General features: G+C 41.2%; 2 protein-coding genes across 2 annotated transcripts; both read right to left on the bottom strand.

The window, feature by feature from the left end:
- Nucleotides 1-3739: 3739 nt before the first annotated feature.
- On the bottom strand, nucleotides 3740-6703 carry LOC148875359 (transcription factor MYB97-like). The gene is made up of 3 exons (XM_088964499.1): nucleotides 5849-6703; nucleotides 4627-5458; nucleotides 3740-4244 (listed from the first exon to the last, which is right to left on the bottom strand). The coding sequence occupies exons 1-3, from the start codon at nucleotides 6167-6169 to the stop codon at nucleotides 3970-3972; spliced, it is 1428 nt and encodes a 475-aa protein (XP_088820625.1). The 5' UTR covers nucleotides 6170-6703; the 3' UTR covers nucleotides 3740-3969.
- Nucleotides 6704-11475: 4772 nt separating this feature from the next.
- On the bottom strand, nucleotides 11476-14372 carry LOC148875358 (Ankyrin repeat family protein). Its single transcript, XM_088964498.1, has 2 exons — nucleotides 12782-14372; nucleotides 11476-12042 (listed from the first exon to the last, which is right to left on the bottom strand). The coding sequence occupies exons 1-2, from the start codon at nucleotides 14147-14149 to the stop codon at nucleotides 11698-11700; spliced, it is 1713 nt and encodes a 570-aa protein (XP_088820624.1). The 5' UTR covers nucleotides 14150-14372; the 3' UTR covers nucleotides 11476-11697.
- Nucleotides 14373-14938: the final 566 nt, after the last annotated feature.

The raw sequence follows: 14938 nt of genomic DNA, 5'->3' as shown, positions 1-14938 counted from the left end.
TTTGGGTGGCGAGCTACCTATAAGTGCTGCATGGTGGCGAGGTACCTGTAAGTGCCGAATTGCCTGTAAGTGGCAAGCTGCCTGGTTTGTCACGAGGTAATAGGTGTCATAATGTCATTGGAGGGTCAAATCCGCCTTCATCAAGGTCGAAAGTCAAATCTAGTAGCAGTGGTTGAGACGTAGAAAGAGACCAACTATGCCACTACCGGAGGAGACTTGCAAAATCAAAAAGATCACATCAGCTGAGCGGAGGAGAAGAAGAGGTCAGCCATGTACAGCGACGACCACGCAGTGGTCAGAGAAGAGAAGTTACTGTTGGTGGAACCCTGAGAGCGGCACCTCTCATCCTACTTGATCGATACAATGAATTAGCCTGTTTACTTTGGTTTTCAAGTTTACAGAAATGCACTCTGTTCACGGCACAAACTTATCAGGAAAAAAAGAAAAACATTTTTACGATGTGAACCGATGCATTTGTGTATGGCAGGCACGCTCACAAATCCAAGCCGGGGTATATAAATGCCCCGATTCAGTGTTTGTATCGTAAACAAACAGAGCCTAACGTGCACTATAACCAAATGAAAATTCATCATCTCAAAATTGAAAATTCACTACGAGTTTATATTTATAATTAAAGCCTAACTCGTGCTTATGCCATAACTCCCCTCACTCTATTCAAGCGAGTTTCAGCCCATGAAACTCAGTCAACTTTTTGTATATAAATAAAAAGTTTAACACATCAGCCCATGAAGTATCTCAAATAGCTAAAATACACTCGTCTACCTTTTTTGTTAGTTGTGATTATCTACAAGGGATATCCAGGTTTGAAGACTGTAATTCCATTTCCTCTTGTTAATATAGCTTTTACTCTTAAAAAAGAAAAATAAATAAATCAAGCGAGTTTCAAGCCAGTCGACAAGTAAAAAGAAAACTGCCAGAAATATTAAAAAGTTGAGATCCATTGTAGAAGATTTCCACAATGAAACAAAAATACACGTTGAGCAAAGAAAAACCAAGGCCATCTATTTTTAAATGAGTGATAACGTATACGTATCTGGTTTTTAAACCGACTGATACGCCTGACCTTTCCAGGTCCCCGTTAAATGACGATGTTGGGAGGTTGAACAGGCAAACCGCCTGGTTCACTGGTAAAAACACGACCCACAGACCATTCCGGTTTTTACTGTGGTTCGGATCTCAAAACATTGCTTCAAAGGGGATAGATATGTACCTCCAACAACCAAATAATTGCAACCTCCTCGAACCCCTGAGTTACTGCAATAATGAAGTGAGGGAAAAAAAAATGTTACATAGAAAAGTTTGGCTGTCCATGCATTGGAAATGTTTGCATGGCTGTTCATCCATTTTAGTGCATATTTTGAAAATTTAAAAAACAGTCCAGTGCATTTTTGTCTTTTTACTTTTTTTTTTTTTCCTATTACATGCTTTAACAATATGTATTTTAATTTTAAAACTAAGAGCATGATGTGTCGTAGCGCAGCAGAAGATATGGTTTAGGAAAGTGAAAATGCGCCTGGACAGCGTGATCTGAAAGACGCTATTCTTTTTAAAAAATATTATATATGGAAATTTCCACGCTTAAAAAAAAGTATTTCCTAATTAATTTCATGTATCTGTTTCCAGCATTTCTCATACAACTATACTGATGAATTGATCTTCACAATCACAGCAAACATGTTATATGAAATTAACAAGTAAATTCCATGCATGTTTCTCTTTGATCACTCTGTCTTCATTTTCACGTATTTTATCACATTGGATGGTCAAAAAGAGTACATGAGCCTAAAACGGCCACGTGCCTAAAAAGGAAGAAGAGATTAATTATGGGCCGGATTTAAGATAAAAAAGGAAGATTAAGTTATTGATGGAATAGAAGAGAATGAAGAATGAAGAATGATGATGAGAGCAAAGGACAAGTGGCAAGATATATTGGAATTGGGAGAGGGGAGGGGTAACATCCCAATACCATTTGGAATGCTGGGATGGGATGGGAATATAATGTGTGATTTGGGGGAATAACGAGGAATGACACCTTCGAGCTTCGCTTCGAATAAAAGGCAATTAGCATCTTCCAAGTTCCCACCGACGTGAAGAATATTTAGTATATATATCTAAGAGCACACATGATCTTAATTAAGAGTCAAGACTAAAGAAGAAGGAAACCAAACACAACTAAAGTTGATGTGATGCTTATTTATTTCACTAATTCACTAATGACAAATGGAGGTGGAGGAATCACTGGCTTAAAACGAGGTAGTGTGGAGAATGCCTTAACCAAAGCACGTATTGTGCATGCACATAAATACCCCCCCCCCCCCCAATTCTCTTCTCTGTGTCTGTCTGCCTACCTCATGTCTCATGCTATCTTTATGTCCCCGCTCAAAACTTTACACCTTTATTTATTTAAGTGAAATATCTGAACTATTATTCTATTACTCGAGGCTCCTAATTACTATTTACACAAGATCCATGTACCATGGCATAACCCTTTTCACTTTAGCGCAGCATCGAATTCTGATGCCGTGATACGGCCCAATTAATCTGTTAAACCGTACAATTAACAGGTTACCCGCTCCATCTGCTCTATACTCTATATATTGGAATGTTAGGATTTCGCTTTTGTTTTGAGCCACGGACCACGGTCCATAGCCCCTCCCCATCCATCTTTGGTGGCAGTGGGCCAGTTGCACAGGCCACAGTCTCTTTATTAGACTCAAAAGCCATCATTTGAATGAACCAAATCACCAATATGGGTGTTTTGACGTAAATGGGCTACCGAACCCAAACTACACCAGTCGGCCTAATTATCTGTTCAAATAAAAAAAAAAAAAAATCAAACGGACGAGTAAGAGTAAGATAACCTGTCTACATTTTGATTATGTTTGGTTACTTGATGTTTAACGCTACATAGGTGTTGATATTTAACGCTTAAAATACTTAAAAATATTTCGATTTATATGTATGAGATATCGAAGAAACAAAATGTTTATATGGTGTACTGGAAAGTAATTTTATGGGATGTTGTTTAAAATGCCTATAAAACACTCAACCAAACAATAAAAATAACAAACATTTTTCAAATAAGCGGTAAATAAACGCTCACAAAACCAAATGCATACTAGGGAATAGAGGCGGACCACGACGAAGGCAGCAAGGGAGTAAGCACCAATGAATGACACAACGACAAACCCGTCCCGGAAAATCCAATTCCATTACGTCCTTATGTTTTCTTTTCTCATTGCGCATTAATTTAAAGATTAATGATAAATCGGCGATGCCCGGGCAAAATATGGTCCGCGTGAATCCTTTCTCTTTCCCTGTTAGTGTTTCCCCTCTAAAACCAGAACTTATATCAGAAAGATAAAAAAAAAGGCTAAATTGGGAACATGCCTCGTAAGTCATAATACCCCCCACTTTCTTTAAGATAGGACAATTACCCCACCAAAGATACCGCCAAACTTAGAAGAGTTAAAGATCCACCGCTAAATTTAGCGGGACTCTGGAGTAAAAGGCAATGTGTGGGCGGTGGCAGCAGGGCCAATTGCCAATTTGGATTATCATCATCTTCATGCCCATCCCTGATTTGGGTTCGGGCAACAACTGTGGATGGATATAATTAGGGATCTTAGTTGTTAAACCCGTCTTCTTCAGTAAAACCCATTAAGCAGTACTTAATTACCAAGGGACTATAGTACCATACCAATAAGGTCTTGCTCAATTGACAACAACAATAGAAGATTAATAATATTAATCCTGTATATATGTTTAACAAATCACAAATCACTGTCAATTAAAGTATTAAACCTCAAAGACAGAGAAAAATACAAATAAACCCATTACAGACCAACAATATAAGAGTGAGGGGTAGGATGGATAAAAACAAACGAATCAAATACCCATCAACCTCTAACCAGTTTAAATAATACCTGAAACATCTCGAGATAACTCTTAGCAAATCCCAGCCATGTTATTCCAAGAGCAGGAGCCGTGGGTCCATTCATGGTCTGTGGTGGTGGCAGCCGAGACGGATGAAGCTAGGTGCTGCATTTCCAGTCCAATTTCGTCGTCTGTCACACCCGATGATTGCCCGTTTGAGATCTCACCGCTATCGCTGTACCACTCTGGGACTGACATGGTGGATGGGATAATATCGAGCAGGCCGGACAAGTCGTCGTCCACCACTGAATTGATCTCATCTATTCGTTCTCTCTTTGCCTTCACCCCTGCCGGAATCAGGTGCAAGCAACCCATTTTGGGGTGCATTAGAGTCAATGAATCAAACATGTAATAAGCAACTAGAGTTTCGAGTGCAGAATGCTAATGTATTAATTTTAGGACTCATAGGCGGGATTATTTCAATAAATAAAATGGTGGATCAACAAATAAGATAGTAGAGTTAATTGCGGTACAACTTGGAAACATAAAACAAAGACAAGATATGAACAGAAATACGAGGAAAACGCAAATGAAGGAAAACAGATTTTTCGTTAGTTCCAGGAATTGAAATTGAATTAAAACAGTGAACAGTTTTAAAATCTGCAGGTAATGGAAACCTAGCTACTATTTACAGGAGCCAACAGAAAAACATATAAAGAATAAGCTCACCAATAGATGAATGGCCAGTACTCGATTCTTCCCACGGGCTGACAGATACTAACGGAGGAGTGGTTGCGCCCTCGCTGAAAAGTGAACCAAAAGGCAGAGCATCACCAACCAATCCATTTAATCCACATTTGTCTTCTGACAACCCCTCCCTACTCGAATCTTCGACGCCTGCCGTAGCTTGGGCCTCCTGCAGCAGGGCATCCAATAAACCGCTATTGCTCCCGACGAGAGGGCCGACCTTGTAACCATTTGTGGCGCCCGAAGCGGCAGCTGAGGCTGCAGGCTGGGGCAGTTGGCTTGAAGGGAGCTCCATCTTCATGGAGAAGGCAGAACCAGGAGGAACTATGCCATCGGGGTCAAAAGGGGCTTGCAGAATTGGCGGTGGATTGAGCTCGAAGTTGCTGGAATTAAATTGAATAGAAGGTATTGGCTGCAACTGAGTCGAGAGAGAATGACTAAACAGAGAAGATGGAGGTTGTGGAGGAGGAGAAGGGAAGGGTATAGAGACCCCGACACCGTTGTTGTCGCGGAACCGCTTGAATCGGTGCAATGGATCAGGGAGAAAAGAGGCACTGTGTTGACCAAGGATAGGGGTCGTCATAGGAAAACTCAGAGAGTCAAAGAGGGAAAGAGGAGACCCATAATTCGGCTTCGGCTGCTGCGCCTGCGGTGAAGGAGATGGAGGACGGGGCTGGTGCTGGTGGTTGAGGTGGTGGTATGGAGTCGCTTGCTTCTGTATGTCTTGGGGGTAGAGCGGTAACCCGGCGCGTTGGCGACGCTTGACTCTGGTGTTCCAGTAATTCTTGATTTCGTTGTCTGTTCGCCCGGGAAGCTATAATACATATAGATACAAGCACAGAGAAAGGTCAGAGAACTGCATATGAATTAAGAAAACAGACATAAAAGCAGAGATTGAAGATGTATATCTGGATTGGATGGAAATAAAAATAAAAAAATGCTGACAAGAAACAGAATGAATAAGGACAAAATGGGAATCACGAAAACATATTGAAACAATGAAAAGAAGAAAGGAAGACCGATCCATGAGCGGTCAAGCCAGAGAAAGAAACAGAGAATAAGAAGAAGAAGAAGAAGAAGAAGAAGAAGAAGATGATGATGATGATGATGATGAAGATGAAACAAGGAAACGAACAAGACACAGAAATTGGTTAAAAAACACAGGAAGCAACGAGAAAACATAGGAAAACAAGAAGAGAAATACCTGAGCAGCCATGCGAGCCCATTTGTTGCCGAGCTTGGAATGAAGCTCGAGAATGAGACGCTCTTCCTCGGGGGAGAAGGAGCCCTTCTTGAGATTAGGTCGGAGATGATTGGCCCAACGAAGACGACAGCTCTTACCGCATCGTGAGAGGCCAGAGTTTTTCTGAACGGCATTCCAGTTGCCCTCTCCATGCTTCTTCACGTATTCAATCAGAATCGCATCCTCAGCAGCCGTCCAAGGCCCTTTCTTCAGGCCCCCACCGGCCCCACCGCCCGTCGACGCATCGTCGCTTGTAGCCGCAGCGCCGTTGTTGGGCGTCATCCGTCTGCCCCTCCCAAGCCCAACACCTCTGTTTTCTTTAATGCTCTGCTGTTATTATTTTCCTTGTTCTCTTCTCTCTAGTGTACCTTTTAATTCCTGGGTTTTTTTGCCGTTTTCAGAGAATTTTCTCAATTTGTACTTGGAGGCTTATGAGATAGAGAGATTTCCCTCCCCTCTCTCTCTATCAGGGAGACAGACAGAAAATAGAGAGGAGAGAGAGAGAGAGAGAGAGAGAGAGAGTTGTATGTGGAGGGAGAAATGGTTGTGGGAATTGATGAGATTCTGTTTCTTATTTTTAAACTCTGTTTCTCTTCTATGTAGCGGGTTGATTGATACAGATTGATTATTCAGAGATTTGAGGTTTAAGAAATGTAATTTTGTTTCGTTTTCCTTTTTTTTTTTACTTTATATTCTTCGAATAAAAGCGCAGAGAGAGAGAGAGAGAGAGAGAGGGTGTGGCCTGTGGGTGGGGGGACCAGGCGGAGGGCGGGGTGGGGTTGAGGAGTACTCTCTTCTGTGGGTGATGTGGGACCCACGGAACTCTCATTCCCAACACCAACAAATTTTAAGGATGGAGCTTCCATTTCGCTCCGGCTGCTCCTCCTCTGCATGCTACGTGTACGTGGTGCTGCCTTTTACGCGTTTTCTTCTCTCTCTTCCTTCCCCACTCAAATATCTTTTTCTTTTTTTCTTTTTTTCCAAATTCAATTTTGTTAGACCTGTTTCTTTTCCCTTGCCAAGTGGCAAAGTCCCAGGACCCGGACTAATAAAGACTAAAGTCTAAACCGAATTCTTCATTGTAACCCTCAGTTCAGGGTCAACCCAATTCCTAATAAAGTTTGTCCGACTCCGATTCATTACGTTGCCACTTGCTTTGTGGCTTCAACCTACAGCCTACAGCCTAGTAACCCACCCACCCTTTTTAGCTGGTTCTGGACCGGCCAATTTCAACCCAAGCAATTAGGATCCAGCTGCGCTGGTGCATTTTCTGACCTTGTTTTTACGTGCCAGAACATGGCGTTTCACAGGTTACCACTTACCCAAGAGGTAGAGGACGATCCTAACCATCTGATTCTGATACAGTAAAAGGACCCATGAAAATGTAGTATAAATCAGTTCCATTTTCAAGAAATCTTATGCAAGATAGTCTGGCCAATAATGGCCACGGCCCACAGACCGGAAGTCCTGAGTCCGACCCACCTTCTCCTGTCTACTTGTACTACATAGCACACATATTCTGCGTCCTGACATGCTAAAAAGTAAAAACCACAAGAACCTAAAGCGGTGGAAATGGGTCGGGTCAGATCCAGATATGACGCAATCTTACCATTTCTTTCCGTATTGGCGTCGGGTCATTTGATGAATCTTCTCTCAACTAGTTATAATTATGGGTTACTAAAACATGCAATTTCATTAGTTCATTCCTCCACTCTTACAATTAGATACATCAAACCAAAGCCACGTTGTTTAAACTAGATATACGAGTGATTTACCTAGTGACATACTGCTCAAATTGAAAATAAGCTCTTGAACCCTTAGATTTGCTCCATCTTTTAGGCTTTCATGATCTCTCTTCTAATGAACTGATCAGATGACAAAGGATTTTTCTTACCACTCACGGCTCACTATCAATTAGGCCTCACCTAATTTAAGAGACCCAAACAGAGTAACAATTTTGTGGTTGGAATAATTTGATTTGTGTGGTTATTGGCCTTCGCTGTCTATAATGTGGTGTTATGTACCATTCAATGTTTGCCCCTGATACTCTACATATGGGTTTGGAATTTGCTCTTCATCCTCCTCCTCATTGTAACCACTAGAATGCCTCTCTAGTTGTATGCACAGTTTATTTTGGTTTGCTTGCTAAGGATTAATGAATAGAGAGTGTGTAATCACAGTTAACAATTGAGTAGATAAAATTGATGAAGTGGGTTGTTTGTGGCCGAGGGATCAAAGTTTTATATGTTGACCCAGAACTGGCTATCGGTTTCTGTGTAATCACAGTTAATAGTAGAATTAGCGGTTTGAATAGGTCGACAGTTTAATCACCCGGATCAACAAGTTGTTAACTAAATTAAAGATTTTTGGCCAAATACTAGGTTAAAGGTGAAACGGAATCGATTGCCTAGATGAAAATTCTGATCTGATCAGATTTTCAAAACCATGCGAGGGACATAAATTATCTTGGAAATGAATCACGTAATATTTTCCCTTCTCCTTTCTTTCCCCGTTTGATTTTGATTGATTTCGATGTTCTGAAAGACTGAAACCCCATCCTTTCATCAGCTTGTAAAGGCACATGGTCACGGGTTGAAAGGTGCGGCCACTGATTCAACTGGGTCGAACAATTAATTATAATATAATTATAATTCGAATTAAATGTATTAAAAACATAAAAGTTAATGGTAAATTCTTCGACGTTACAATGAATTACTATGATTTTCTATTGTAAATTAGTAAAACATGTTTGAGCCTAAATTAAAAAAAAAATAAAAAAATCCGGGCCCATGAATAACCATCCAGTTTTCATGGGATTACTGGACTTCGGGATTAGGATTTTGACAGGTAAAGAGACTGGTTCAAGAGTTTTAGGTTAAACCTTTATTGGGCTTAAATTCATTGGACATGAGAGAAACTTTTGCAAAGTTTAACTTTAGGTGGGGAAGAGAAGAGGGCTGGTCCACCTAGCCCTTTAGCTCCTTTTTCACAAACCACTGACATTCTTTGCATAAAACAAGCTTGCTCAAAGACAAATTTATAGATGGGTTTCTAACAACTATAGATGGGTCCAAAGATCTAACATAAAAAAGGACTGGATTGAATCCAAGGAAAAATGGAAGAGAAAAGTAGAACATCCCAAAAGAGAAGTTGTGTGGGCCAAAGAATTGAACATAAATTGGGCTCCACATTAAAGTTAATCCTCTAAGTGAAGCGGTTGCAATTTGCAAAGCTCCGGTGAGTAGCCGGCTAGCCACCACTCGGCCCAGCCCAGTGTCATTTGGAGCAAATCGTAATATCAGGACACAGATGTATCGTGGATAGAGACAAGTGACAACTGAAAACCAAGGTTTTAAAATTGATGATTAGGTGATATTCTAAAATTAATCACTTTTTTTTACTATGGATTAATTGTTTATAAGTAGGGGTGAGCAAGAAAATGCAGTTAACCGAATCAGTTGGTTTGATTTTGATTCAGTATTTTTAAAAAACTGAAAGTACTGGTTTGATTTCAGTTAATCAATATAAAAAAACCGATAATTAACCAAATCAATCGATATACATATATTTTTATATAGTTTATATATATATATATATATATATATATATATATATATATATATATATATATATATTGTAAATATAAAAAAAAACAAAAAATAGATGAACCGAATCAATGGATGGTTAATTGATCAATTTCAGTTCAATTTTAGTTATCGAATTTCTAAAAACCAATAATACCAATTCGATTTAAAACATAAGCCCACAGTTCGGTTACCCCTATCTATAATGACAGAAAAAAACAAAATATGTTAATGCTAAGTTGGTTGAAGTTTAAAAGATATATGTATATACATTCGATGCATTAGGATTTAGGCATGTATCTATCAAAAACTAAAAGGAATTTTCAATCGAACAGTTCATTACCAGCATTTTTATATGCGCCCTATGGAGCCAAAAGAGACAATGTCAATTAAGAAACAATATGTTCAAATAAATATTTGAGGATACAGTAAATAGTAATCAACCCATATTGAGTTTCAGTCATTATGGAGCTTGCAATCTATTGTATAAAACTTGCAGCTCATCTTTCAGTTAGAATGGGTCTCAGTGATACCAGGGGGTGAGGCTAGTGGTAAGCCCGAATTGACCAGGGTTAACCCTTTAGGGTGGGGGCAGCCTTAATAGGATTTTGGGTTGGGTTGTTGGAACAGGGATGCTTCTGGCCCATGCCAGGCCCGACCTGTTGGCATTGTAGCATTACAATATTTGTAAAGATAACATTGAATATAGATGTACTATTTGAGGGACGATTTGGGTTAGGTTCGCACTTTCCGTTTCATTTAACCGCTGATTTGAGGTGAATTATACATGGAGAAGCACAGGTCCAATGTAGATTTTTGATTTGTACTAGATTTATAAACATTTAAAATGGTAACAACTCACATTTTATGCATCAATGCTCGTCTGTGAATTGGTATCAATTTCGAGCTGGTACCTATCCCAATAGTATTCCGTGCCTATAAATTCTGATTCTGGGCGGAATCATCTTTCCCCCAATTATATATTTATATCATGGATACTCAAACTGATTTGGATTTGGGTTAAATTTCAGATTAGCACTCTGAAATCTGTATTTTGGGTGTAGTATCATTTCGGTATCCGAATTTTAAAATGTGCCAATCCGGCATCTGAATTTCTAATTATTTTCAGTTAAGTTCAAAATTGTTAACCATTATTAAGTGACATATGAAAGGATGTAAATAGCTTTCGAGTATCATCTAATATTTTTTTAATCAATCATCCAAATGGCAAATCCAAATGTCCTTTAGATTGTTCACTATTGTTTTGATTCAATTTTGATTTGAAGAAGAATATGATGAATAATATCTTATTTGAAGATAATTATGACATTTTTAAAATCACATATAACATCATGTGATATTGATAACCGCAAGACTAAACTATAACATTTTGGGAATTCAGGTACCGGATTGACCCGTTTCAACATACAGGTAACAAGCGAAACTAGGCCCAAAGTACAAATATAATATGACATCCAAAACAGAGCTTAGACAAACTTTTCAAGATATTTTATGATTTTGTTTTTCGTCTTTTTTTTTTTTCTCTTGGAAGAATTTCTTCTCTTTCTACTATTATACATAATTTACAAAACCAAATATGGCCCAGTTTACCTATTGGGTGGGTGAAAGTGAAACGCAGTCACAAGGCCATATGGTGAATGGATTCGTGGTGAAGGAATCCTCTTCCTCTGTCCACTGCCATTCTGGGTGAAATTGGGACAACAAAACCACGAGGGCTGCAGAAAAGAATCTTCCTCTGGCAATATCTCAATTTACACCGGGCAATAAACAATAAAACAATTGCCAGATCTGTTTAAACTCCAAATATTATTATTATTCATATGAATCAGGTCGGATATCAGAGGGACCAGATCATGTTTCCAATTAATTATTAAATAATGCTACTTTCCCCTCTCAATGTCTGAATTATGATAGCTTGGCCAAATTCTTTTCCCATGTTTTAGTATATGCTGTCAACATTCTTCGTTCCTAAGCTAATGAATAGAGACCAAAAACTTAATATTGATTAATCAAAGCAACACAAGCTGACAGTTGAGGTTTCCGTTTCACTCTTCCTACATTCTCTGCTCTTTCTTTTTTTTTTTTTTTTTGGGGGGGGGGGGGGGGGGGGTTGGTTGGGACTTGGGAGGGCTATATGTACATGTTATTATGGGGTTGGGGGGGGGGGGGGGGGGGTCAGCACGGAAGACATCATTTATCACCTCCTCACTGCTTGGCTGATTTCCTGGTGGATTTTGATTTCTTCAACTTGCGGTTCTTGTCATCGATGCTTGTCCACGAGTAATCACTTGGGATTGCAAATGGATCCGTCTGTTGGGTACCTGAACTGCACCGCTGCTTGCTCCCCGGCTGACCGTTGATGTTCCGCCATAGCCACGATGACGACGATGTGTTGCTATCTGCTTGCTGCTGCTGCTCTTCTGCAGCTCCCACCTGTAAAAGGTGCCTTGGGCTCGACAGCGGCGTGAAGAACTGTTCCATCGGTTGCAGATCAACAAACCTTGTAAACGTTATCACCACCCTCACCGTGGGGACCACCGGAATTGCAACCTGCAGCCAACCTTTCTTTTTTAGTTCTCTGTTCTCTCTCATAATCTCTTATATCTCATAAAATATGTATCTAAACAATTTTATTCATCTATGGGCCGCCCATGACCCAAGACCACAATTCAATTCTCCTTTAACCATCAGACTGGGATCCAGCATCCACATGATAGATATCGGTACTGGTTGATATGATTCTCATCCAACGGTTAAAGATTTGCTACTATAACAAACAGTATTACCATATATCAATGTATGCCGCGGTCTCACTCCCGACAAAAAATCTGGGAAGGACCCTCTAAGATAGAATCCTTACGTACCATACTTTTGTCTGCCGCATCACATTTGGTCCGCGATTCTAGGAAGATATAGGATATGGCCCAAATCAAAAATATGCAGGCACAAGACGACAAATGTTGGACCCATCACTCTCTTGATCCTACCTAGTCACCATGACCCCACCACCCCATTCATGGTTGACCCCCCTCCTTTCATCCTTTGTTCCATCATCTATCAGTACGGTGCGAAGCGGGCCACGTTAAAAGCCTAGCCCCATACTGCTCAAGCTAAGCATCAAAAGAAGAGAAAGTAACAAGGAGACCATGGTCTCCTCCACCAGGCCCCACCTGCCTTCTTCTTCTTCTTGCTCTTTTCTTTTCTTTCTTTTTTTTTTTATTTTTTAATTTCTTTCTTTTTTAATAAAATAAAAGCGACAAAAATAATTTCTTTACGGTTACGTGCCTACCTTCACCGGAAATGTCCCCGGCGGGAATTTCGTAGTTAAGAGCTCCCTCAGACGTCTAACGGCTTTCACCTTGTTTGCCAGAATGTCCAATAATGGCAGAAGCTCTTCCGTCTTCAGCGGAAACTGATCCGTTAACCAGACCGAGGGACGAAGACTCTTCACGTACTCTTTCTCCTTATTTGGTGGTGGCGCCGCCGTGGGGATTCTTCGCCGCTCTGGAATTGCTGAAGGAATGTCGACGCTCTTCCTCCCGAACGCAATCCATTCTCTGTCCTCTCGAACAAAACTACTGTGACGTCGACGGTCCGGGAAACCCAAGCTTGGATTTTCTGCAACTAAAAATCCTTCTTCCGTGTCCTCATCGAGCTCTAGCGGCAAAACCTGCTCTCCCCCAGCGACATCTCCGACTGCATCGACGACTTTCCTTGTTCGAAAACTGAAGATAACGTTGTGAACCTCGTAGACCTTGGCTTTCCACTCTCCAACGTTCTCCGTTCTCTCTTGCCTTCTCCAGTTCGTTCTCCCTACCAGCTCAGCCTTGGTAACGTCCATGCCAGGGCGGTAAACACTCGTCTGCGAACAGAATCCGGCAACATCGGCCTCCGACATTGGAGTACCAGCATTTTCGAAGGCGTCGAATATCTTCCGCTCGTCGCGATTGAGTACTAGTAAAGAGCCAGAGGGGACACCAAAATCTCGGTCGCCATCTCCAAGGAACAAAAAGCTCTGATCAGCCCGTTGTATCTTCAAACCGTCGAATCCGGCAAGAGAAGTGTCGGCACGGAGATTGCCATCACGCTTCCAAATCTTATAAGTGTCCGAAGGAGCGATCTTGCCGACGAAGGGGACAATGGAGCTCTCGAAGTGAAAGGAGATCTCCATGTAAAAGTCTCGCATTCTTCGAAGAACCGCAACGAGGCGAGGGAGTCTACGGCGCCATTTAGACCAAGCGGAACGGTGGTGGAGACGGAGCAGAGTGAGAGCGATCTCGGAGCTGCGGCGACACACGGCTTCCTGTAAGGGGTTCCATCCAGAGGCATTCTGAAGGGAAACATCGGCACCGGCAGCAGCAAGGGTACGAGCGGCGAAAGAGTCGTTGAGACGGACGGCGAGGTGGAGAGGGGTTTCACGATGAGGAACGTCGCGGCGGTCGAGGATGGAAGAGATCTGGTCGGCTACTCTTTCCTGGGCAAGCGAGTCCGACTCGGTGTGAATTTGGGAGGGATCGGCCAGTGACGGAAGGGAAGAGAGGAGTCGGGAGAGGGTGGTATGGTCTCCAAGTGCAACGGCGTAGTGGACGGGACTGTGCTTGTAGTCTTCTATTCTAATTGCCGACGACGAAGGCGACGACGTCGACGACTTCGCCATTTGGGAGACGCAGGGATTGCAGAAGGGTGTGTGTGCGTATGGCCTAGGTGGGTGGAGTCGAGTGAGTGTTGTTAGCGGTAGATTTTGTCTTGAATGTGGTTGGAATTTTTATGCGAGAAGAAGAATGATAGCTTTGGCCTTTGAGACGGGAGGGTTGGTTTTGTCCTTTTATCTTTTTTTTTTGTATTAATTTTTTAATTAATTTATTCATTTTGTCGATTAACAGGAAGTGACGATACGGAACAGAGGTAATCGACGCGACTTTTGTGATTGGCGAAACTCATGGGGGTGAGGGACGAGGAGAACCGGGGTCCGGGGACCGGGGTGTGGAAAACCAGAAACCAGAAAGTAGAAAGTAGAAAGTAGAATTAAGTTATTAACAAGTATACCTCTGAACCTTCCTACCTTAGTACCGCCGCTAATTAATAGAATATAAGAGCCAATAAAATAGAGCTGGTATTTGCTAGGGTGCGTCTCGTGTGTGGTGTTCACTGTTCAGTGGGAAGCAACCTGCATTGATGATAAACGGTCCATATGGTTTTGGCACTCACGGTCACGGGGCCCATCAAGAATGCCATTAGTTTCCATACGCTCCAAAAAGTGGGTCCACTGAACAGGGCACTTTCCAACTCATAACCCTTCATCTGTTTTTTATCAACTTTTCTTTTCTCTCTTCATGGGTAACGGTGCATTACACTAATGAATGAATAATAACTCGTACCTTGAAAACATAAAAATTTTTTAAGTAGGCTTCAAATTTAATAAAAACAGTTTCAAATTAGTCTTAAA

Source organism: Nelumbo lutea, chromosome 1 (assembly GCF_056320005.1).
Source record: "Nelumbo lutea isolate HS-2025 chromosome 1, American lotus-T2T, whole genome shotgun sequence".
Classification (NCBI taxonomy): Eukaryota; Viridiplantae; Streptophyta; class Magnoliopsida; order Proteales; family Nelumbonaceae; genus Nelumbo; species Nelumbo lutea.
The sequence above is the reverse complement of the archived record's forward strand: the minus strand, read 5'-3'. Positions and strand labels throughout refer to the sequence as shown.

What these genes read in the sequence shown, in the direction of transcription:
- LOC148875359 (XM_088964499.1), bottom strand. Translation starts at nt 6,169, where the DNA reads ATGACGCCCAACAACGGCGCTGCGGCTACAAGCGACGATGCGTCGACG. An exon ending in GGGCTCGCATGGCTGCTCAG is followed by an intron (nt 5,459 to 5,848) that starts GTATTTCTCTTC and finishes TATGTATTATAG; the next exon opens with CTTCCCGGGCGAACAGACAA. An exon ending in TACTGGCCATTCATCTATTG is followed by an intron (nt 4,245 to 4,626) that starts GTGAGCTTATTC and finishes TGATTCCGGCAG; the next exon opens with GGGTGAAGGCAAAGAGAGAA.
- LOC148875358 (XM_088964498.1), bottom strand. Translation starts at nt 14,149, where the DNA reads ATGGCGAAGTCGTCGACGTCGTCGCCTTCGTCGTCGGCAATTAGAATA. An exon ending in CGGGGACATTTCCGGTGAAG is followed by an intron (nt 12,043 to 12,781) that starts GTAGGCACGTAA and finishes GGTTGGCTGCAG; the next exon opens with GTTGCAATTCCGGTGGTCCC.